General features: G+C 47.7%; 1 protein-coding gene across 4 annotated transcripts in view; it reads left to right on the top strand.

Moving 5' to 3' along the window:
- Positions 1-24,673, top strand: part of LOC134909626 (glutathione S-transferase A4-like) — a 165,176-nt gene extending 140,503 nt beyond the window's left edge. For all 4 annotated transcript variants that reach the window (XM_063916692.1, XM_063916693.1, XM_063916691.1 and 1 more), the window contains exons 6-7: positions 2,404-2,535; positions 24,474-24,673. In XM_063916692.1, the coding sequence (XP_063772762.1) occupies positions 2,404-2,535; positions 24,474-24,614 (273 nt within the window). In that variant the 3' untranslated portion in view covers positions 24,615-24,673. The remainder of the gene's footprint in view (positions 1-2,403; positions 2,536-24,473) is intronic.
- Positions 24,674-24,891: the final 218 nt, after the last annotated feature.

Raw genomic sequence — 24,891 nt, 5'->3', positions numbered from 1 at the left:
AATAAGGGAATCGTCAAGGATGGAAATCTCTCCAGTAACTGTGAATGTGTGAGTAGGACTAAATCATCCTTACGTAGAAAATGATGTACATATTTCAGGCCTCCTTTGTACCATGTATAAAATATCGGAGAGATATTATGTGGTTCGAAATTGGGATTGCTCCAAAGGGTCAGGAATAAAGAGGTTTGCCGTGACAGTTTCGATTTGGAGGGCACCGTCCTCCACGCCATACGAGTAGAATACAACAGGACAGGCAGGACGGAGAGCTCTGGTAAGATGTGGCCGCTCAGGTCGGCCCGCCCACCGGAAGACCAATTGAGTATATTCTTAATTATTTCCTATTACTTTAAAATCCATACACATACTCCCTTTAATCTGTGTTTAGGGTTTAGAAATCAGTCCCCAATGTATTCTCCCTCAAACTCTGTGTCAAAAAGAATTCTGTTATATCTTTAAGATGCATTTGATATTGCAGTATTTTCCTCTTTCTAATTAATGTACAGTATATATATATATATATATTTACCCTCACGCCAAGGCTTTATGTCTCTGGAACAAAAGATCAACACTGTATGAACAACTATGTGTAAAAAAACTTTTAATATAAAAGGTCTCCACTTCACTATGAGGAAGCTGGTCTCCAGGAAAATGGCACTACCTATACTTCCGCAGGTCTTCAACATCATCACATCCTGCCTGGTGGACTGCAAACAAATGGATTTCCATCCACAGGACACCACTTCTTCCCTTCCGGCTTCCAGGACCAGAAGTCATAGAAACTCAGAACCTGTCAGATTTCCCAACAAGGGGGGAGGAACCAAGAGCCTCATAAAAGGCCCACAATGGCACAGGGGGTATATCATTCTTAAAAAAGAGACCAGGGAGTCTTGAAACGTGTAGGTGTTACCCATTTTGTGCCTGATGGACTTCTAGACTTTTGGATGCTGACCATTTCTGGATACAAGCACAGGAGCCTAAGCAGGGTATATCCAGAATACTCTGCACATAGCATACACCACCTGCGGTTCCTCTTTTCCAGACTTGGTAGGATCTATCACCATCCCCATGTTTTGCATTTATATCACTGCTACTCGTATGTGGTTTTATTACTTTTTACCGCTAACAGCTTGTTTATTCTTTTTGCTTGCCGATACCCACTACCAAAATGGCATTGGATCTACGGTTTATTTCCATTATTATCTGTTTATAATATTTTAGCATATGTATTGCTTTTTCATTTTGTTTTTGTGATTTTATGTTTCTTTCTTATAAATGTCATTTTGATTTATTACCCAAAAAAACAAATAGCTTCTCTTTGGGGAATCACAGATTACTTATCTGTAGGTATATCCTTCTAGACCTATCTGAGTAGCTCCATAGGAGGGCACACAAATTGTTTCTTTATGCTCTAAAATTAAGGTTCATTAGGAGAACACTGCTGCCACCCCAAGCCTGCTTATACTCATGGAAGCGCACCGACATACCCTCAACCCATTCTTTGATTACTAATCACAGCCTGGTCTTCCTTCCTGCAGGAAGGAGTGGGACTCTAGTAATTAGCACCATGTACAGAGATCAGTTCCCACAATCAGACTCCAATAACTTTTACATTTTCTGCGTTTTGCAACCACAGATTACTTATCTTCTAAACATATTTGAGTAGCACACACATTTTTTCTTTGTGATTAGGAATCCTCCCCCCTCCCCTCCTCCAGCAGTGTAAACTTCCTAGTTGCGAAAGTGTTATACCCCTTTCACATCGCACAAATAACCCGGTACCGACACGGCATATTGCCGTGTCGAACCGGGTCAGTGTGCGATGTGAAAGCACACTGGCCGATTTAGCGGGTCGCCTGACCCGGTAAATCAAGCCGGTAAAAAAGAAGGGTTTTACCCGGGTTGATTACCGGGTCAGGTGCGGTGTGAATGGGAGCCGTGTCGATGCGACACGGTTCCCATTCACAAGATAGGGAGAGGCGGCGCTGGAGATGAGCTCATCTCCCGGCACCGCCTCCACCCCCGCCCCTGCTGCTGCTGCGCGCTCCGTTGTTATGGCAACCGACCCGGTATATTGCCGGGTCGGAAAGCCAGCAGCGGAGTGCAAATGCCGGATCCCACCCGGTAAGTACACGTTTGTCTTACCGGGTAGGATCCGGCATTTGCAGTCTGAATGCAGCATAAGTGATGGCGCTCACAGGGACACCTGGTTTTTGGAACAGTTGTCTTTGCACTGGAGCATTATTGAAATGCTCTGGTAGTTTAGTATCCACTGCTGCAAATTACAGTTACAGAATTAGTGGTGGGTTTTATAGGACATTGATGAATGTGCCATTTTGTATTTTTAAGTGGGAATTGAAATGTAATACAGTATTTGTGATATGAAATTATCTTTTGTCTTTTAAGGTTTTAAGAGATCATGGTGAGAAGTATCTAGTTGGAAATCGACTTACTGTGGCTGATGTACTTCTGCTGGAGGCCATTCTGATGGCGGAAGAAAAGCGTGCTGATGTACTGTCCGAGTTTCCTCTCCTACAGGTATTTTCGCATTGGGAGAATTAATTTTTAAACCTTCATTAAAATAATAATTGTATTTATAGAACCTTTTTCTCTAGCATTCATAAGGGATATTGGGGAGAATTAGTTTGATGGGGTATAGATGGGGTCCAAAGGAGCCAGTGCACTTTAAATTTCTTAACTGGGTGTGCTGGCCCCTCCCCTCTGTGCCCCCTCCCACAGGCAGTTTAGAAAAAAGTGCCCTCAGGAGAGGATGCACACTCTGGAGCGCCAGAGAGTTTTCTTCAGTTTATTTTAAACTTTTATTATTTTCGGTATGCTGTTTGGGTAACAGCATACCTGCGCCGTGGGAGTTTGGGGGGGGCTGTCACCGGCCTTGCGAGGTGCAGAGCCGCTGCACCGTCCTGAGAGGTTGGTTGTTCAGTGGGGCACTGCGCCTCGGCTGTCGCAATCGCAGCACGCCGCACACCCTTAACAATAGCCTGAAGGTGACGTCTGTGGTGAGTACAAGCCGTGGGCCCCGCTAGGGGGGGTTCCCCGTTCAAAGTAGAGATGTGCAGCGGGCATTTTTCGTGTTTTGTGTTTTGGTTTTGGATTCGGGTCCGCGGTCGTGTTTTGGATTCGGACGCGTTTTGGCAAAACCACCCTTTTGGATTTTTGTCGAATTCGGATGTGTTTTGGATTTGGGTGTTTTTTTTAAAAAAAAAAACTCAAAAACAGCTAAAATCATAGAATTTGGGGGTAATTTTGATCCTATAGTATTATTAACCTCAATAGCCATAATTTCCACTTATTTCCAGTCTATTCTGAACACCTCACACCTCAATAGCGACCCAAGTGGGCGGCACAAACACCTGGCCCATCTAGGAGTGGCACTGCAGTGTCAGACAGGATGGCACTTAAAAAAATAGTCCCCAAACAGCACATGATGCAAAGAAAAAAAGAGGTGCAAGATGGAATTGTCCTTGGGCCCTCCCATCCACCCTTATGTTGTATAAACAGGACATGCACACTTTAACGAACCCATCATTTCAGCGACAGGGTCTGCCACACGACTGTGGCTGAAATGACTGGTTGGTTTGGGCCCCCACCAAAAAAGAAGCAATCAATCTCTCCTTGCACAAACTGGCTCTACAGAGGCAAGATGTCCACCTCCTCCTCATCGTCCGATTCCTCACCCCTTTCACTGTATACATCCTCCTCCTCACAGAGTATTAATTCGTCCCCACTGGAATCCACCATCACAGGTCCCTGTGAACTTTCAGGAGGCAATTGCTGGTAAATGTTCATCAAAATTAATTATAAATTCCTCTGTGGAGACATCATCTTCTCCACATTTTTTGGAAGTAACCTCCTACGCTGATCGCTTACAAGGTGATCGTCTGCACTAAACACTCTTTCGGAGTACACACTGGAGGGGGGGCAACTTAGGTAAAATAAAGCCAGTTTGTGCAAGGGCCTCCAAATTGCCTTTTTCCTGCCAGTATACGTACGGACTGTCTGACATGCCTACTTGGATGCTGTCACTCATGTAATCCTCCACCATTCTTTTAATGGTGACAGAATCATATGCAGTGACAGTAGACATGTCCGTAATCGTTGGCAGCTCCTTCAGTCCGGACCAGATGTCAGCACTTGCTCCTGACTACCCTGCATCACCGCCAGCGGGTGGTTTTGGAAATGTTATCCTTTTCCTGGCAGTTCCAGTGGCGGTAGAAAATGAAGGAGGAGCTGTTGGCAGGTCACGTTCTGCTTGACTTGACAATTGTCTCACCAGCAGGTCTTTGAACATCTGCAGACTTATGTCTGCCGGAAAGAGAGATACAACGTAGGTTTTAAACCTAGGATCGAGCACGGTGGCCAAATTGTAGTGCTGGTTAAGCGAATGAAGGGCTCCATCCACAAGTCCCACATGCCTAGCAGGATCACTCCGTTTTAGCTCCTCCTTCAATCTCACCAGCTGCTTCTGCAAAAGCCTGATGAGGGGAATGGCTGGCAGTGTCTGAACTGACTTCACGTGTGGCAAGTTCAAAGGGTTGGAGAACCTTGCACAACATGGAAATCATTCTCCACTGCGCTTGAGTCAGGTGCATTCCCCCTCCTTTGCCTATATTGTAGGCAGATGTATAGGCTTGAATGGCCTTTTGCTGCTCCTCCATCCTCTGAAGCATATAGAGGGTTGAATTCCACCTCGTTACCACCACTTTAACTTCAACTGATGGCAGGGCATGTTCAGGAGTGGTTGCTGGCGCTCCAGTCTTCAGCACGCGGTGGCTGAATGCCGAGAGTGGCCCGCAATTTTTCGGGCCACTGACAGCATCTCCTGCACGCCCCTGTCGTTTTTCAAAAAATTCTGCACCACCAAATTAATTGTATGTGCAAAATATGGGATGTGCTGGAATTTGCCCACATGTAATGCACGCACAATATTGGTGGCGTTGTCCGATATCACAAATCCCCAGGAGAGTCCAATTGGGGTAAGCCAATCTGCGATGATGTTCCTCAGTTTCCGTAAGAGGTTTTCAGCTGTGTGCCTCTTTTGGAAAGAGGCGATACAAAGTATAGCCTGCCTAGGAACGAGTTGGCGTTTGCGAGATGCTGCTACTGGTGCCGCCGCTGTTGTTGCTGCGGGAGGCAATAAATCTACCCAGTGGGCTGTCAGTCATATAGTCCTTAGTCTGCCCTACTCCACTTGTCCACATGTCTGTGGTTAAGTGGACAGTGGGTACAACTGCATTTTTTAGGACACTGAGGACACTTTTTTTCTGACGTCTGTGTACATTCTCGATATTGCCTGCCTAGAGAAGTGGAACCTAGATGGGATTTTGTACTGGGGACACACTACCTCAAGCAATTTTTAAGTCCCTGTGAACGAACGGTGGATACTGGACGCACGTCTAACACCAACATTGTTATCAAGGCCTGAGTTATCCGCTTTGCAGTAGGATGACTGCTGTGATATTTAATCTTCCTCGCAAAGGACTGTTGGACAGTCAATTGCTTACTGGAAGTAGTACAAGTGGTCTTCCGACTTCCCCACTGGGATGACGATCGACTCCCAGCAGCAACAACAGCAGCGCCAGCAGCAACAGCAGCAGTAGGTGTTCCACTCAAGGATCCATCGGAGGAATCCCAGTTAGGAGAGGACTCATCAGACTTGCCAATGACATGGCCTGCAGGACTATTGGCGTTCCTGTCTAAGGAGGAAATTTACATCAGCGCCAACAACACCCATATCCTCATCCTGGTGTACTTTAACAGTGACATCTTCAATTTGAATATCAGGAACTGGACTGTGGATGCTCCTTCCAGCACTTGCAGGGGGCGTGCAAATGGTGGAAGGAGCCACCTCTTCCCGTCCAGTGTTGGGAAGGTCAGGCATCGCAACCGACACAATTGGACTCTCCTTGGGGATTTGTGATTTAGAAGAACGCACAGTTCTTTGCTGTGCTTTTGCCATCTTATCTCTTTTCAGTTTTCTAGCGGGAGGATGAGTGCTTCCATCGTCATGTGAAGCTGAACCACTAGTCATGAGGAACATAGGAGAGGGCTTTAGCCGTTCCTTGCCACTCCATGTCGTAAATGGCATATTGGCAAGTTTACGCTTCTCCTCAGACTATTTTAATTTAGATTTTGGGTCATTTTACTGAACTTTTGCTTTTTGGATTTTACATGCTCTCTACTATGACATTGGGCATCGGCCTTGGCAGACGACGTTGATGGCATTTCATCGTCTCTGCCATGACTAGTGGCAGCAGCTTCAGCACTAGGTGGAAGTGGATCTTGATCTTTCCCTATTTTACCCTCCAAATTTTTGTTCTCCATTTTTTAATGTGTTGAATTATATGCCAGTAATATATCTGGAATTAGACGGCAGTAATGTCTGGAATTAGATACCACTAGATAGATACCAGATACCACTGTGACTGGAATGATGATGACCTATGCACAGTGATAGGACACTACCACAGCACCCTACAGCAGCAAGATGCAGCACAAGACAATGTGCTAGTATTAGTAATGTAGTATTACTGAGCACCACAAGACAATGAGCACTGATGGTACTGAGCACTGATGATACTACGGAGAACTGACATTGAGCAGAACGATTAGCACAAGACACTGTACTAGTAATGTAGTATTACTGAGCACCACAAGACAATGAGCAGTAATACTGAGCACTGATGATACTACGGAGAACTGACACTGAGCAGCACGATGCAGCACAAAACACTGTACTAGTATTAGGGAGCAGCACAAAAGCACTCTGGAATTGTCACCCCCCAGATACCACTGTGACTGGAATGATGATGACCGATGCAGTCACAAGACACCACTACCACAGCACCCTACAGCAGCAAGATGCAGCACAAGAGAGACACTGTACTAGTATTACCGAGCAGCACAAAAGCACTCTGGAATTGTCACCCCCCCAGATACGACTGTGACTGGAATGATGATGACCGATGCAGTCACAGGACACTACTACCAGAGCACCCTACAGCAGCAAGATGCAGCACAAGAGAGACACTGTACTAGTATTACTGAGCAGCAATAAGCACCGATACTGAGCACTGGTACTGAGATTTGACACTGAGATAACGTAGCCACGTCCTCTCTGTACCCTCTACAATGCACGAGTGAAAATGGCGGCGGCGCGCGGCTCTTTATATGGAATCCGAATCTCCACGAGAATCCGACAGCGGGATGATGACGTTTTGCCTCGTTTGGGTTTTCCGAGTCAGGCGGGAACAACCAAGCCTAGCTCGGACCCGTGTTTGACATGTGAAGTTTGGTAGGGTTCGGTTCTCAGAGAACCAAACCCGCTCATCTCTAATTCAAAGTGCAACTGAATGCGGGCGCGGCATACGGGACCCTCCTGGGGGGTCCCGCTAGAGCCCCCTGTGTAAACTGGCTCAAGATGGCTTAAGCTAGCACTTGTTAAGCATAATAGGAGGTGTTGCCAGTATAAAAAATGCTGTAGCTCCGGTGCCATTGGGGGGTGGGTAGCAGAGATACCTCAAAGCAGGACCAGAGGCATTTTGGCGCCTTCCTCTGCTTACTACAGCAGCAATTAGCACACACAGCTCTTCCTGACTCCCAAGGCACGCTGGAAAACTGGTACAGGGTGTAGCAAAGGGGGAGAGCCGCTATTGTACACAATCTGGGTCCCCTACAGAACAGAATTTACTAGTGTTTCACTGTAATATAATTAGCTGACAGCCTCATTGGGGTTGCACAGCTTGGGGTGTGCTGGTGTCTTTCTCTGTGTGTCTCCACTCACATACAGTAAGGGCAGGCTTGATCAGTATTACGGTCTGTGTATGTGTGTGTTATTGTGATTACTGTAAACATGGGTAAACACAAACTCTGTAGTGTATGCCACACTAGATTCTCTCCCTTATCTACTGATTCTGTTTCATGTGAACAATGCAGCCAATCTTCAATAATCAGTGAAGGGGCCTGGAGGAGAGGGTCCAGAGCCCTCCTGGCTAGGGGCTCTTAAAACTATGATGTCTGATATGTCATCACGACTGTCTGCTAATGTTCAGAAAACTCAGCTACTACAACAGGCTGTTGCAGACTTAGCTGCTAGGGCAGATGTTACACAGACCTCCATCTCTCATGCAGGTCCACAAAAGTGTGGTTTACCTGCCCTACTCTCTGATTCAGAGGAGGATATACAGGAGGATGGGGTGGACTTAAATCCCATTAGTGGGGATCCTGATTCTGCTCAGGGTATTGAACCACTCATTCTGGCTATATGGGACGTGATAAAGCTCCCTCTAGAGGACGCTGCGTTACAGCAGTCATTTTCTTTACACAAAACATGCCTAATGTCACTTTCCCTGATTCTGCAGAGTTAGATGGCCTATTTAAGTTGCCCTGGAAAAATCCCCCAAAAAATTCCAAGTGTCAAAGTTTTTACGCACTTTCCCATTTACTCCTGAAGGTAGGAAATCCTGGGAAGAACCCCTGGGGGTTGACGTATCAGTCTCTCGACTGTCCAAAAAGGCGGTGCTGCCTGCCCCAGGCTCCTTTAACATGAAGGATCCTGGGGACAGAAAGATAGAGACTACAATCAAATCTATTTACATGGCAGCAGGTGTATCGCAGAGGCCGGTCATAGCAGGTTGCTGGATGACCCATGCCATTCATACGTGGGTTACTCAGATTCAGGAGGGCCTTTCTGGGGCTATGCCTCTGGTCACTATGGTGACTCTCCTCAAGCACATTCAGGACACTACACGTGTCCTGTGTGACTCGGTCAAGGAGATGGGGAATATTAATGTTAGGACTTCTGCCATGGCAGTGTCGGCGCACAGGGCTTTGCGGTTGCGTCAGTGGGTAGCGGACGCAGAATCAAAGCGCAGTGTGGAATACCTCCCCTTTTCTGGGGAATGGCTTTCTGGGGTTGAAGATTGGATACGTGGATTTCCAAAGTCACTGCTAGGAAATCCACATTTCTCCCCTCTGGGACCCCGTCGGCTAGGCTTTCCTACCCGGGGCAGTCTGTTTAGTCCTTTCGGTGTAACAGATTTTGATCTAGGGCCAGAAGTGCCTCCAATGCAAATAGCCTCTATAGGCCAGAGGTAAGTCAAAAAGAGCTGCAACCACCGGTTCTCAGGAACAGAGCACCAGTTCTACTTCCACTAAGTCCTCAGCATGACGGTGCCCACCCACCCCGAGGAGATCTCGAGGTGGGAGCTCGACTGCGTCACTTCAGCTGCATCTGGGAAAGTTTCTGCTAGGATACCTGGCTAAGGGACCTCATTTCTCAGGGCTACAAGCTGGAGTTCGACGGTGCTCCTCCCCAACGATTTTTCAAATCAAGCTTGCCAGCTTTGAAGGATACACAAATTACGTTGCAACAGGCCATCTGAAAGTTGATCCAGTCCCACATCATTGTTCCAGTACCGATATCACAACGAGGCATGGGTTATTACTCCTGCCTTTTTGTGGTACCAAAGCCGGACGGGTCGGTACGGCCCATTTTTAATCTAAAGTCCTTGAATTCTTACCTAAAGGTTTTCAAGTTCAAAATGGAATCCCTGAGGGCAGTGATTGCGGGCCTGGAAGAACAGGAATTGCTGGTTTTCCTGGATATCCTATTTGGCCACCTCATCAGGCTTATCTGAGGTTTGCCCTACTGGACGATCACTACCAGCTCCAGGCACTACCCTTTGGCCTGTCCCACAGCTCCGAGGGTATTCACGAAGGTGATGGCGGAGATGATGTTCCAACTACGGGTCCAGGGGTTCAATGTTATCCCTTACCTGGACGATCTTCTGATAAAAGCAAGATCCAGGCAGCTTTTATTGCTCCATATCGACCACACTATACAATTTCTGTCACGCCATGGGTGGATTCTCAATCTACAGAAGTCCCACCTGGAGCTGACTCAGCGGCTCCTGTTCTTGAGGATGTTACTGGATACGGTGGCCCAGAAGGTGTTCCTCCCCGGAGGACAAAGTGAGAACACTTCAGGAGATGGTCCGCATGGTGCTCTGACCTGCTTGTGTATCCATCTTTGCAACAGATTGTTGGGGAAGATGGTCGACGCCTACGAGGCGATCCGGTATGGGAGGTTCCATGCCAGAACATTTCAATTGGATCGCCTGAGCAAGTGGTCCGGATCACATCTAGAGATGCACCGGATGATTTGGCTGTCACCTCAGGCCAGGATTTCCCTCCTGTGGTGGCTGCAGTCCTCCTATCCCCTGGAAGGCCAGAGTTTTGGGATCCAGGATTGAACCCTCCTCACGACGGATGCGAGTCTGCGAGGATGGGGTGCTGTCACCCAAGAGGCACAGTTTCAGGGCAGGTGGTCAGCCCACGAAGCCCTCCTTCCGATCAACATTCTGGAACTTCGGGCGATCTACAATGCTCTGCTTCAGGCCTCTCCTCTGCCCACAGATCACGCGATCCAAGTTCAGTCGGACAACGCCACAGCAGTGGCGTACATCAATCAGCAAGGAGGGACAAAAAGCAGAGCCTGCATGTGAGAGGTGTCAAAAATACTCCTCTGGGCAGAAATAAATGCAGTAGCAATGTCGGCAATCTTCATTCCGGGTGTAGACAGCTGGGAAGCGGACTTCCTCAGTCGTCATGACCTCCACCCGGGTGTTCCAGCAGATAGACATGATGTCTTCTCGTCTCAACAAGAAGCTTCACTGGTATTGCTCTTGAACCAGGGACCCTCAGGCAAGGGCAGTGGACGCACTGACATCACCTTGGCCTTACTGGCTGGTCTGTCCGTTTCCTCTGATTCCGTTGCTCCCAAGGGGTGCTAAAGCGAATCCGAAATCAAGCAGTCCAGGCAATTCTGATTGCCCTGTATTGGTCTCAGAGGGCATGGTACGCAGATCTTCTGGACATGTCCGTCGAAGACCCTTGGCCTCTACCACTAAGAAGCGATCTTCTTCAACAAGGACCGTTCGTCTATCCGGACTTACGGCGACTTCGTTTGACGGCATGGAAGTTGAGTGGAACATCCTAACTCACAAGGGCCTTTCCAAAAAGGTTATTGCTACCATGGTTTAGGCCAGGAAACCTGTGACGTCAAAACACTATCATCGTATCTGGAGAAGATATGTCTCTTGGTGCGAGGAACGCACGTATCCACCTGCAGAGTTCCACTTAGGACGTTTCTTATGTTTCCTGCAGGCTGGTGTGGATAAGGGCTTGCGTTTTGGTTCCATTAAGGTCCAGATTTCAGCACTCTCCATTTTCTTCCAGAAGAAATTGGCACTGTTGCCAGAAGTTCAGACCTACGGTGCCCTGGGATTTAAATGTGGTGTTGGAATTTCTACAGTCCTCCTGGTTTGAGCCTCTGATGACGGTAGAAGACAAGTACTTCACGTGGAAGACAGTGATGTTACTGGCCCTGGCTTCTGCTAGATGTGTCTCAGAATTGGGGGCCTTATCGTGTAAAAGTCCATACTTGGTCTTTTAAGAGGACAGAGTGGAGTTCAGGACTAGGCAGCAGTTCCTGCCGAAGGTTGTCTCTGTGTTTCACTTGAATCAACCTATTGTGGTTCTGTCCAGTTCTGACATTTCTGCTCCTCCGGAGGCATTGTATGCTGTGCAAGCCTTGAAGATCTATGTCAAGCGAACGGCTCAGATCAGAAAGACTGATTCCTTGTTCGTGCTCTATGATGCGCAGAAGAAGGGTTGTCCTGCTTTAAAGCAGTCCATTGCTCATTGGCTTAGGCTTACTATCCAACAGGCCTATGTGTCGGCAGCCTTACCTGTTCCTACGTCTCTGAAAGTCCACTCTACAAGATCTGTGGGCTCTTCCTGGGCGGCTGCCCATGGATTCTCGGCCTTGCAACTATGCCGAGCTGCTACCTGGTCGGGGAAGAACACCTTTGGGAAGTTCTACAAGTTTGATACCCTGGCCAAAGAGGATACCCAGTTTGGGCAGGCGGTGCTGCAGCAGTCTCCGTACATTCCCGCCCGTTCTGGAAGCTTTGGGACGTCCCCATCGTACTAAGTCCCCCCAATATCCCTTATGGATGCTAGAGAAAATAGGATTTTAATTACCTACCGGTAAATCCTTTTCTCATAGTCCATAAGGGATATTGGTCGCCTGCCCCAGTGCGTTGACTTTTCTGCAGGTTCTCTTTTATGTGGTTACCTGTTCAGCTGTTGCTGTTATTGTTACCAACCATTGCTGGTTGTTATATGTTCGTGGTGTGCTGGTATTAAATCTCACCACTCTTTGTTATCATGTTCCTTCTCTCATATATGTCCTTTCTCCTTCGGGCACTGTTTTACCTACAACTGCATGTGGGAGGGGGCATGGAGGGGAGGAGCCAGCACACCCAGTGTAGAAATTTTAAAGTGCACCGGCTCCTTTGGACCCCGTCTATACCCCATTGTACTAAGTCTTCCCAATATCCCTTACGGACTACGAGAAAAGGATTTACCGGTAGGTAATTAAAATCCTATTTTTTTCCCCCAGTAAAATTTAAAGGAACTTTTTAAATGTAATGTAATTTGATTACATTCAGTAAACGGGAAAACTGCCGCCAGTAGGGAAAATACGCTACAGAGCCAGATTCAGATCTAAGAAAAGTTCCTCTAATTCCAGTATACTTGGCACTTTGACACTACAAAAAACATAAGAGCCCTTAGGAATAAGAAGATACAAATTATGGGGGTGATTTACCATAGATCGCATGAGCGATCATCTGTGTAGTTTGCCGATGGTGGGGAAACTGCACATGCACAGGACACGTTCTGTGTGTGTGCAGAATAGGTCCTGCAGTGCAATCGCCGGTATGCAAGTGTCTCTCCTTGACAGGCAGAGGTGTTTGGGGGCAGGGACGGGGGTGGCGGGCAGTACGGGAAAGGGGGTGGTTCACCCCTGTTTTCCGTGATTGGTGAGGCCAAGGACTGCGTTGTGGATGCAGTTTCCTTGCCTTCGCAAAGCCACCAGCGACGGTAAGCCTGAGTAAGCTCAGCCTTACTCAGCCTGCCAGCACAGATGAACATTGTGTACGAAGGTTGCGATGTTCATCTCCAATGCAATCGCATCACAAATGCAGGTAAGAGGTGCATAGCTCCTGCATTTGCATTGCTAAGGATTGCAGTTGTTTCAACCATGTTTCACTGCAGGTAGGGCAGATGGGGTGTAGTAGTGTATGCCGGCGGTCGGGCTCCCGGCGACCAGCATACCGGCGCCGGAATCCCGACTGCCGGCATACCGACAGCTGGGCGAGCGCAAATGAGCCCCTTGCAGGCTCGCTGCGGGCATGGTGGTGCGCTACGCGCGCCACGCTATCTATTCTCCCTCCAAAGGGGTCATGGACCCCCAAGAGGGAGAAAAAGTGTCGGTATGCCGGCTGTCGGGATTCCGGCGCTGGTATACTGTGCGCCGGGATCCCGACAGCCGGCAAACTGAAGACCACCCGGGCAGATGTAACATGTGCAGAGAGAGTTAGATTTCGGTGGGGTGTGTTCAAACTGAAAACTAAATTGCGGTGTTGAAATAAAGCAGCCAGTATTAACAATGCACAGAAACAATAGAACCCATCCAAATCTAAATCTCTCGTTACATCTGCCCCACCTGCAGTGCAACATGGTTTTGCCCAATTGCTAACTGTTTTGCTTTGCTAACAAACCTGAATAATCCCCTAAGGGGACTATTCATGATCTGCATGTTTTCTGGTATTCAGCTAACCCCATAAAATGGTTTTGGAGCTTGCCTGCGGGAACCTACACCATCTTCAGAGGCCATTGGTCTCTGGAGCCCCACTTCTTACTATGGGAAGGAGTTCTGGCATGCAAACAAAGAACTGATTGGATCTTTGCAATGACCTCCACACTGCTTGCCCTATAGTCATGCACATTTGTGAATAAGCTGGATCAGCAGGGGTAAGTAGCAGTGTTAGGAATTTGAGGGACATGTACTTAAGACTGTATATAAAATTAAATGTTATATGGATAATTTATGTTATACATTTGGTGGACACTTTATTATATACACTGTTTTAGCACTGGGTAGGATGCCGTAGCTCCCAGCTTAACATCTTCATAACCTGTTGTGGGAAACATTCCTTAGACATTGTAGTCAATGGGGAAATGATAACATAATGCAGTTGCTGCAGATTTGTCAGCTGTACATTCATGCTGCAAATCTTCCCTTGTAACCCAGGGAGGGGAACCTTCGGCCCTCCAGCTGTTGTTAAACTACACATACCAGCATGCCTTGCTACAGTTTTGCTATTTGGCCATGCTAAAACTGTTGCAGGGCATGCTGGGATGTGTTGTTCCACAACAGCTGGAGGGCTGAAGATTGCCCATCCCTGTTCTAACCCATCATAAATGTACTCATAGATTGAGATCTGGTGACTGTAGAGGCCATGGGATTACACTGAACACACTGTCATGTTTGTGGAGCCAGTTTGAGAGGACAGAGATGCGCCACGTGGTCGGCAACAATGCCCAGATAGGCTGTGGTATTTAAACAAAAGCTTAACTGGCATACACCACGAGCGTGAACCATGGATCCATGAATTCATGTTGTTAACCCCAAATTCTGACCCAACCATGCAGGCTGACCAATTTTATCATGGGTGCAAGGCCAAAGCAATGGCCCATGAGCAACCCGCCCTTAAAAGATATTTTAAGGTTTTCAAATATGAAAAGTATTTTTGCTGGAGAAAACAGATGTCTTCACTGATGCACAAGGCTTCTTTTTCCTTTGCTCTATATGTTAATGTGGTTACCGCTTATGATCCTGCTGAGGAAACATACTTAAGTCTTATTTAAGGTTGAAAAACTCAATTTTAAGTTGTGTGTTGTGTATGTGCCTGGGGGAGAGGAGAAAGCAATCAGCAGCCACAGAGACAGTGATGCACACATATACCAAAGAGGAGCAGGGGCACACATGGCTATGGGCACAGGCACACATGGGTGTCTGCTTCCCTAATGAGGTAGCGTGTGGCCAATGCTAACATAGTGTTTTCTAGTGACTGGCGCCAGCCCGAGGAGATGATAATAGGACTGGCACGGGGGGCATCTGGCACTCTGCCCCCTTCCCAGCCCACCACTGCTTCCATGTGCATGTTGCAGCAGCAATAAAGATTCATCAGTCCAGAATTAGAAGACTTTATTCCAATGTTCAGCTGTCCAGTTATGTTGAGCTCTACATTCGAAGCAGGCTGAAGGACCAACGGGTCCCTTCTGAGTGCAGGATGGAGCAGAACTACCAGAATTGCAGGGCTTCCATGCTGTTCAGGCTATTCAGTCCTCCCCTCTAGGTGATTTAGGTACCTGAATTGGGTTTAGTTGGCTTTCCTGTCTCACTAATGCGTCCTGAAATACACTTATTAATGCTTTATATGCTAATGCAATCCTTCTATCTTTGTGACTACTTTATTTTTTTATATTATTATAATTACTAGTTATTATATAGTGCACACAAAATACCGATAATGCCGATATCACAATCCCGACGGAGCTCAGGATCCTGGCGTCAAAATACAGACGTCCAGAATCCCGAACGTTCTGTAAGCGGGACGCGCTTGCGTCCTGCCGCGGGGGGTGGGAAGTTAGGTTTTGGCATTAGAAGGAGGGTTAGGGTGTAGGGACAGGAAGGTGATGGTTAGAGTTAGGCACCATGCGGGGATGGTTAGGTTTAGGCAGTGGATGGTGGTCATTAGGTCGACATGTACTAGGTCGACATGGAAAAAGGTTGACATGAGTTTTCACAATTTTTTTTTCATTTTTTGACCTTTTTCATACTTGACAATCCACGTGGAGTACAGTTGGGAACGGTGGCCTGTGCCGAGCGAGGCACTGTGCCCGAAGCATGGCGAGCGAAGGGGTCATGGTGCACTAATTGGGGTTCCCCGCCACTTTTCAAAGAAAACAACACCAAAAAAAGTAAAAAAAAACTCATGTCGACCAAATGACCATGTCGACCAAACGTGGTCGACCTAACTCATGTCTACCTAATGAACCACACCATTAGGCAGCGGGGGAAGGGAAGGTTAGGCAGGGTTAGGGTAATTTCTGTGCGGCTGTCGGGTTTTTGATAGCGGTATATCATTCCGAATCCGCAACAATATATAAACGAACAGCGCTAAACAGATTAAAAAATCACTAAGTGGATATATTTAATACACAATTTTAAAAACAAGACTAAATAAACATAGGGAAAAAAATAATTAGATAAATCTGGACAGTCGGTGAGATTGTCAGTTTATATAGCACTTTACCATTCCTGTGTTCCAAAATAAGAATCCAATTAGAGGGTCATCCGTGTAGCTAGCGACGGCAGTTAGTATACAAATGATGGCAAATTTATTGTCCTGCGTGCCTGTGTTCCTAATGAGGAATCCCGAGGGATCGTGACCCGTGCGGCAATGGCACACAATGGAAATGGATCCTGGGTCACAGTGAAGCGACTGTGACACTGCTCCTGGTGGGATCCCTTGGAGTGCGTTGGTTGTAGTTTGTAGAGTGGTCCAGCGAATTGGTAATTACAGTCCCTGATGCGTTTCGCTGCTCCTGGCAGCTTTATCAAAGGTCCTTTTCCATTTCCGTTGTGTGCCATTGCCACACAGGTATGATCCTTCGGGATTCCTCATTTGGAACACAGGCACGCAGGACAATCAATTTGCCATAATTTTGTCCACTGTGAAGCAGGAACCGTACACTAACTGCCGTTGCTACACGGATGACCCTCTAATTGGATTCTTATTTTGGAACACAGGAATGGTAAAGTGCTATATAAACTGACAATCTCACTGAACTATTTAATGGTTGGTGGTCCCTATTCACGAATGTGAAATATTACACCAGTGTTTATAAGGGAGTGTTTCCATGTGTGGAGCTTATTATAGGTCCAGCAATTGCTTTATCATCAACTGACTGTCCAGATTTATCTAATTATTTTTTACCTATGTTTATTTAGTCTTGTTTTTAAAATTGTGTATTAAATATATCCACTTAGTAATTTTTTAATCGGTTTAGCGCTTTACATTTATATATTGTTGCCTTTCCTATTCTCGGGAGACTAACTACCTCCCCTTATTACAGCTGCTAGGAGAATCAACTTGTGTATGCACCTGATTCTTTTATATACTTGTTATATATTTAAAAAAAAAAAAAATTTTCACATTCCCAATCCGTGCACACATATTCCACAGCGCTTTATAGAGAACATTTTTGGCTATTTACATCAGTCCCTGCCCCATTGGAGCTTACAATCTATATTCCCTACCACTTGTACACGCACACGCATTCACACTAGGGCTAATTTTGTTGGGAGCCAATTAACCTACCAGTATATTTTTTGGATTGTGGGAGGAAACCGGAGCACCCAGAGGGAAGACACGCAAGTACATACATATAGACTCCACACAGTTAGGGCCATGGTGGGAATTGAACCAAAGACCGCAGTGCTGTGAGGCAGTAATGCTAACCATTATACCATCTGTGCTGCCCACACATCTCTTCACCTCAAACAGTACTTTTATAACTTGTGCCTCCCAACTTCTCATGTGCTCTGTTGCAACTATCCTTTTAGCTTGGCATTTTATGTATGTTTCTGCTGCGGGGTACACTGGGCTCCACAGGGAATGACATTGGGGTGTAGAGTAGGATCTTGATCCGAGGCACCAACAGGCTCAAAGCTTTGACTGTTTCCAGAGTGCCTAGCGCCGCCTCCTCTATAGCCCCGCCTCCGTGCACAGGAGCTCAGTTTTTGTAGTTGGTGCCATGCAGTAAGCAGGCACATAACAAGGGCTGCAGCAGAGACACTGGCAGTGTTAGATGTCAGTGAAACATCTCCTGCTGCAGCTCTATCACCTCCCCCAGCGGCGCTGTACACTCCCACTCCCTGGTTGCCGGGTACCTACAGCGGAGGCTCCGTTTTTCTTCCACGTTAGTCACACACACGACCGCTGTTCTCCTGGATCGCGTGGCCGCACTCAGGAAGGAGGTAAGGCGTCCCCTCGTCGGGACCCGCTGTAAATTGCAATCCCGCGCGGCCGGTGGGAGGTGGGCTGCGCGCGCTGGCGTGGACACTGTGGTAGTACAGGGACCCCACTAGACCACCAGGGCATGGGCACAGGTCGGTTTTCTCTCATAAAACCATTTTATTAAGCCCCAGTACCCGGTGGTGAAGTCAAGCAGGGGGATAAGGCTTTGACCTGTAGCTCCTCCCCCAGCCCTTTAGAGTAAATATTCCCGCCCTGGAGCTGCATATCTCTCTCTGCCTCACTCCCAGTCAGTGTTTGGGCGCCATTACACAGAGCAACACTGTTCCTGGGACTGTTTGGGCAAATCCTCCTCTGTAAAGCCGCTTGCCTGTCAGCCCTGTGCATTTTACAAGACACTTAAGTATTCTACATGTCTGCTGACAGTGTTAGTTAAGAAAAAGTGCATTCAGTCAGGGTTATTAGTACAAGTACCCTGTGATATACATCCAGTCTTTACTGTGCATTGTTATATCAAATTAAGTGTATAGCTCTACATAGTACTACTCTGTATTGCTAGTCCAGTTTTATTGCATGTCATAATTTCTGCATTGTACAAACTGTGACTCTGTGTGTGCATATAGCTGCTGTGTGACCTCCATTTCATGTATCTCACTCAGATTGCTATCCCTATATTCTATAACCTGAGTGTGTCAGGTTTATCATAATATAGGCAGTTCACAGGATATACTCAGTGTGTATTTTTCTCTGTGATTTTTAGTCACCATATACAGTACCTCTTGAATTCCCTGTTTGTGCTAATACACTGCACAGGGGAATCTTGTTAGGTACTGTGCTGCTGATATTGTACTGTGTTGCCTTGCATTGAGCTTTTGATTATGTCCGCTACAAAGGGCAACTGAGCTGGGGCTGATCCCACATTGCGTGGTGTTGACGCTGCAGACGCTTTTGAGGATAACATAGCAGCTGAGGGTTCAGGTTCAGGGGGTTGCTTACCCCCCAGTGGGACTGTAGCAACGGGGGTGCAAAATGACCCACCTTGAGCTACCTTTTCCATGCTACTGAATACGAAGGTAACTAGACTAACGCCCCCTATGGGACCTCCTGTGCCGGTACAACCGCTTATGGTCCCCGCGGTTAACCCGCCATGGGCAGATCACCTGTCCAATCAGTTACAGCAATTGAACCAATCACTGAGTGCTCAAAAGTCTAACCCTCGCCCGCCTAAGACCAAGGGGTCCTCTAAGCGGGCAATTACTTCCTCACAATCCACCAACGTCCCAGATACCTCGTCTGATGAGGATGGTGCTTATACAGACCCCACAGACTCTGATCCTGATGCTTCTGATGGGGAAGTGGTTTTGCAGGTGGATGTTCCTGACTTGTTAGAGGCTATTAGGCTCATTCTTCAGGTTGATGATGAACCGGAGCCTGATGCTGCCCCTAAGAAACCGGACAGGTTTAAACGTCAGAAGGTGGTTAAACAAGTTTTACTTCACTCTGACCATTTAGTTGACATACGTCAGGAGTCCTGGGAAAATCCAGGAAAGAAGTTTACGCCTCACAAGAAGATGCTGGCTCGCTACCCCCTCGCTGCGGAGCTTATTAAAAATTGGGTAACACCCCCGCCAGTGGATTCGCAAGTGGCGCGGCTGTAACTACCGTCACGTCATTGAGAGAACCGATGGACAAGCGTGTGGGGGGTTGTTTGAAGGCTATCTACATCGTAAACGGTGCGGTGCATAGGCCCACTATTGCAGCAACATGGGCTGCAGAAGCTGTGGAAGCGTGGGCTCAGGAACTGGAAGCGGAGTTGCCTTCCAATGCTTCTGATCATGCTAGATAATGCCTGTCGTATATTGTTACAGCGTCTCATTACATTAAAGAGGCGGCTTCTGATGCCGGTATTCTGGCGGCCAAGGCTTCTACTACGTCCATTTTGGCTCGCCGGATTCTCTGGTTACGGTCCTGGTCTGTGGACATGGACTCTAAGAAAACCCTCTAGGTACTCCCTTTCAAAGGAGATATTCTTTTCGGAGAAGACCTTAACAAGATAGTGGCTGACTTAGCGTCTGCTAAAACAGCAGGTCTTCCTAGTACTGCTCCTTCGATGCCGAAGGCTAAAAGTACTTCCTTTCACTCCTTTTGTCTTTCAGGGAAAGCAAAGGGTCAGGCGTACCCAAAACAAGTTCGCACTTCCAAACCCAAACGGGCCTGGGATGCCCGTCAGCCTGCTTCCAAAGTTGACAAGCCTGCTGCATGACGGGGCGGGCCTCCCTCTGGGGGATCCCAGAGTGGGGTGCCGACTTCTAGGGTTTACCCAGGAATGGTTGAAGACCACTTCCGATGCCTGGGTACGGGAAGTCGTCAATCAAGGTTACGCCGTATCCTTCAAGAATCGTCCCCCTCATCAATTTTGCCTGACAGACGTCCCTTCGGATCAGGTGAAGGCAAAGACTCTTCATTCGATGGTACAGTCCCTCCTGAACACAGGAGTGGTAGTACAGGTGCCTCTGGCTCAGAGAGGCAAGAAGTACTATTCACCGCTGTTCCTAGTCTCGAAATCGAATGGGTCCTCCCGGCCCATTCTTAACATCAAGTCCTTGAACAAATTTATGAAGGTCTCCAAGTTTCGTATGGAAACTCTTCGCTCTATTGTTCTGGCCTCGGAGCCTGGGGACTATATGGTCTCACTGGACATACAGGATGCTTACCTGCATATTCCCATTACAGTGTCGCATCAGCAGTACCTGAGGTTTGCGGTTGGCAACCTCCATTACCAATTTCGGGAATTACCTTTTGGTTTGACCACGGCTCCGCGAGTCTTCACCAAGGTCATGGCGGTAATGGCGGCTGTACTCCGCCGTCAGGGGGTCAGGATCCTTCCGTACTTGGACGACTTGTTGATCCTGGCAAATTCCCCAGAGATTCTCCTGAGCCATCTGGATCTGACTATCCAGTTTCTGCAAGCCCACGGGTGGCTCTGCTGGCTCATCAACTGGAAGAAATCCTCCCTGGTCCCTGCTCAGAGCATGGTGCACTTTGGGTGTTGTTGGACACTCACAACCAGCGAATGTTCTTGTCTCAGGAGAAAGTTCTGAAGCTTCAGGACAGGATTCGATGCTTCCTATCTCGTCCGCAAGTGTCGATACATTCGGCGATGCAAGTGCTAGGTCTCATGGTATCGGCTTTCGACGTGGTGGAGTACACTCAATTCCGTCCCCGCCCTCTCCAGTGGCTGATTCTTGCCAAGTGGGTCGGCCTGCCTCACCGGATCAGGTCTCAAATTATCTCATTGTCTCCGGAGGTTCGTCTGTCACTGAGCTGGTGGCTTCAGAACCAACGATTGAACAGGAGTCGTCCCTTCTGGATCTCCAACTGGGTCCTTCTGACGACGTAAGCCAGTTAGAGGGGTTGGGGCGTGGTGTTGGAGCAACACTCCCTTCAGGGTCAGTGGACCAAGGAGGAGTCTCTTTCCTCCCAATAAATATTCTGGAATTGCGGGCGGTGTTCAACTCATTGAACTTGGCCCAGCATTTAGTACAGAACAGACCTGTTCAAGTACAGTCGGACAACGCCACCACGGTGGCGTACATCAATCATCAAGGCGGCACTCGAAGCCGCATGGCAATGAGGGAAGTATCACGGATTCTTCAGTGGGCGGAACGCCATCTGCCAGCCATATCGGCAGTGTTCATTCCGGGGGTCCTAAACTGGGAAGCGGACTTTCTCAGTCATCAGGACATACATGCCGGAGAGTGGAGCCTCCATCCAGAAGTGTTTCAACTCCTCGTGGACAAGTGGGGCCTTCCAGATGTGGACCTGATGGCGTCTCGACACAATCACAAGGTTCCGGTCTTCGGAGCAAGGACAAGGGATCCTCAAGCAGCGTTCGTGGACGCACTGGCAATTCCATGGAACTTTCGGCTGCCATACATGTTCCCTCCGGTGTCACTCCTGCCCAGAGTAATAAGGAAGTTCAAGCAAGAAGGAGGAATCCTACTTCTGATCGCCCCAGCGTGGCCCAGACGGCATTGGTTCTCAGACCTTCAGGGTCTCTCGATAGAGCGTCCCCTTCTACTTCCGCAGCACCCAGATCTCCTCATTCAGGGCCCCTGTGTATATCAGGATTTGGCCCGATTGGCTTTGACGGCGTGGCTCTTGAAGCTTCCGTCTTAAGGGCCAAAGGATTTTCTGAGGCGGTCATTCAAACCACGTTGAAGGCCCGGAAACCGGCTTCTGCTCGGATTTATCATAGGGTCTGGAATTCTTACTTTGCTTGGTGCGCATCTAACAATCATGACGCTTTCAAGTTTAGTACAGCCTAACTTTTGGCCTTTCTGCAACAAGGCCTGGACTTGGGCCTTCGTCTTGCCTCCATCAAGGTTCATATTTTCTGCCTTGTCGGTTTGGTTTCAGAGAAAAATTGCGACCTTACCTGATGTGCATACGTTCACTCAGGGTGTGTTGCGGATTCAACCTCCTTACGTCCCGCCTGTGGCACCTTGGGACTTGTCGGTGGTTCTGGAGGCGTTGCAGAGGTCTCTGTCTGAGCCTCTTGAATCTGCTGACCTTAAGTGGCTTACTCTTAAGGTAGTGTTTCTGCTAGCTATTGCTTCTGCTAGACAGGTATCAGATTTGGGTGCCTTGTCTTGTAGGTCACCCAATCTGATTTTTCACCGTGATGGGGCGGTTCTTAGAACACGTCCCGGGTACTATTTACCTAAGGTGGTGTCTTCTTTCCACCTTAATCAGGAGATTGTGGTTCCGGCCTTTGTCTCTCCTGATTTGTCTTCCACAGAAAGGTCTTTGGATGTGGTTCGGGCTCTCCGTCTCCATGCGAAGAGAACTGCCTCCATCCGGAAGTCGGATTCTCTCTTTGTTTGGTTTTCACAAACGTGGCTGGCCTGCTCACAAGCAGACCCTGGCCAGATGGATTAGAATGGTGATTGCACGTGCTTATGTACAGGCTGGCCTACCAGCTCCTGCTACTATAAAGGCCCATTCTACTCGGTCTGTTGGACCTTCTTGGGCAGCCCGCCGTGGTGCGACCCTTGAACAATTGTGCAAGGCGGCTACGTGGTCCTCAGTGAACACGTTCATAAGTTTATATGCCTTTGATACATCCGCCTCCCAGGATGCTTCCTTTGGATGCCGGGTTCTTGTGCCCACTACAGTGCGTCCCCTCCCATAAGAAACTGCATTAGGACATCTCCAATGTCATTACCTGTAGAGCCCAGTGTACTTCGCAGCAGAAAACGAAATTTATGGTTAGAACTTACTTTGTTAAATCTCTTTCGGCGAGGTACACTGGGCTCCAGAGGGCGCCCACCCTGACGCACTTAGCTTCTTTGGGTTGGTATGGCATTAGCCGCTGACACCCTCTCTTGTCGTGAGTGTGTGGTGTATGTGGCTACTAACAGTTGTCGTCTCTTTTACCTGCTACTGCATTGGACTGGTTAACAAAAACTGAGCTTCTGTGCACGGAGGCGGGGCTATAGAGGAGGCGGCGCTAGGCATTCTGGGCAAAGCTTTGAGCCTGTTGGTGCCTCGGATCAAGATCCTACTCTACACCCCAATGTCATTCCCTGTGGAGTTCAGTGTACCTCGCAGAAAGATTTAACAAAGGTAAGTTCTTACCATAAATCTCGTTCGTGGCTGCATACTGACTAGGCCAATATGTCATCAGTCAGATTGTCGACATTCAGACTGCCGGCGGCGATGATGATGATGATGATGATGATGATGTCTTCATGGTTGAAATGTTAATATAATTAATTTCAACAGCTGCAAGATGTCAACATTTCCATTAGGAGTACTGTTGGTGTTATACCAAAAATGTATTTTTATGGTTAATATATCAACATTGTCGACATTACACCCATGTCCACATTCTCGTGTCAAAATTTTGAATGTTTTCATAATATACCATACCCAGCCAACCTTAACCACTCTGGTGCTGCTTAACTTAACCCCCCTCCCCGCAGCCTACCCCTAACCCTTTCCCCAGCTGATGAAGTGACTGTGTCCATTATTTTACTGGAAGGGTACACTGGGTATGCTGCCCTTTCCTCTACAGGGGCTTTGACAAAACAGAACAACTGAATGTCTGTGCAACCCCTTTATCAATACTGATGGTATCCATATCCCAGCACACAGGATCCTGACTGTAAATCCGACTGATTCTGGTATTTTAACCCTAATCCTAACCGTCCCCTCCCACATTCTAAACCGTCCCATCCCCTCCCTCTAGTGCCTAACCCTAAACCTAGCCCCAGTACCTACCGTTGGGATTCTAACCGTTAGGATGCAGCTGTTGGCATTCTGACCGTCTGGATCCTGAGCTCTGGGATGCGAACTACATCCCATCAATACTAATAATGCCCTTAGTATCTGCTTCATGAAATGACTGTTCAGGATATATAGTACATTGTTTCTTCAAGTTAATTATATATCTAAATTGCTGAACATTAACATTAAATTGGTTTCATTACTGTTGACTAGGACTTCAAGGAGAGAACAAGCGAAATTCCCACAATCAAGGCTTTCCTGCAGCCCGGTAGTCAGAGGAAACCTCAGCCTGATGAAAAATATGCGAATGCAGTGAGGACCGTTCTCCAGATGTCCATAAAAGCGCAATTTTAATTAGCATGTACTGTGCACTGGAATGTAATTAAATCCATGGTTATTGGAACAGACACAAACATTTCCAATGTTTTTTGTTGTAGATCAAGTATAACATTTGTCCTGATGAAAACCATTAAAAAGTGTGTATGCTGTCATACTTCCCAACTGTCCCGATTTTCGCTGGACAGTCCCGTTTTTTGGGCGCTGTCCCACGGTGGGGGAGGGCACTTAGAAAGCCCCCTGTAACTCACTGCAGTGAATAGATGCTGTGTGCATGTGCACAGCATCTATTCAC

The sequence above is a fragment of the Pseudophryne corroboree genome, chromosome 4 (assembly GCF_028390025.1).
Source record: "Pseudophryne corroboree isolate aPseCor3 chromosome 4, aPseCor3.hap2, whole genome shotgun sequence".
Classification (NCBI taxonomy): Eukaryota; Metazoa; Chordata; class Amphibia; order Anura; family Myobatrachidae; genus Pseudophryne; species Pseudophryne corroboree.
Note: the sequence above shows the minus strand (reverse complement) of the source record. Positions and strands in the feature narration are given on the sequence as shown.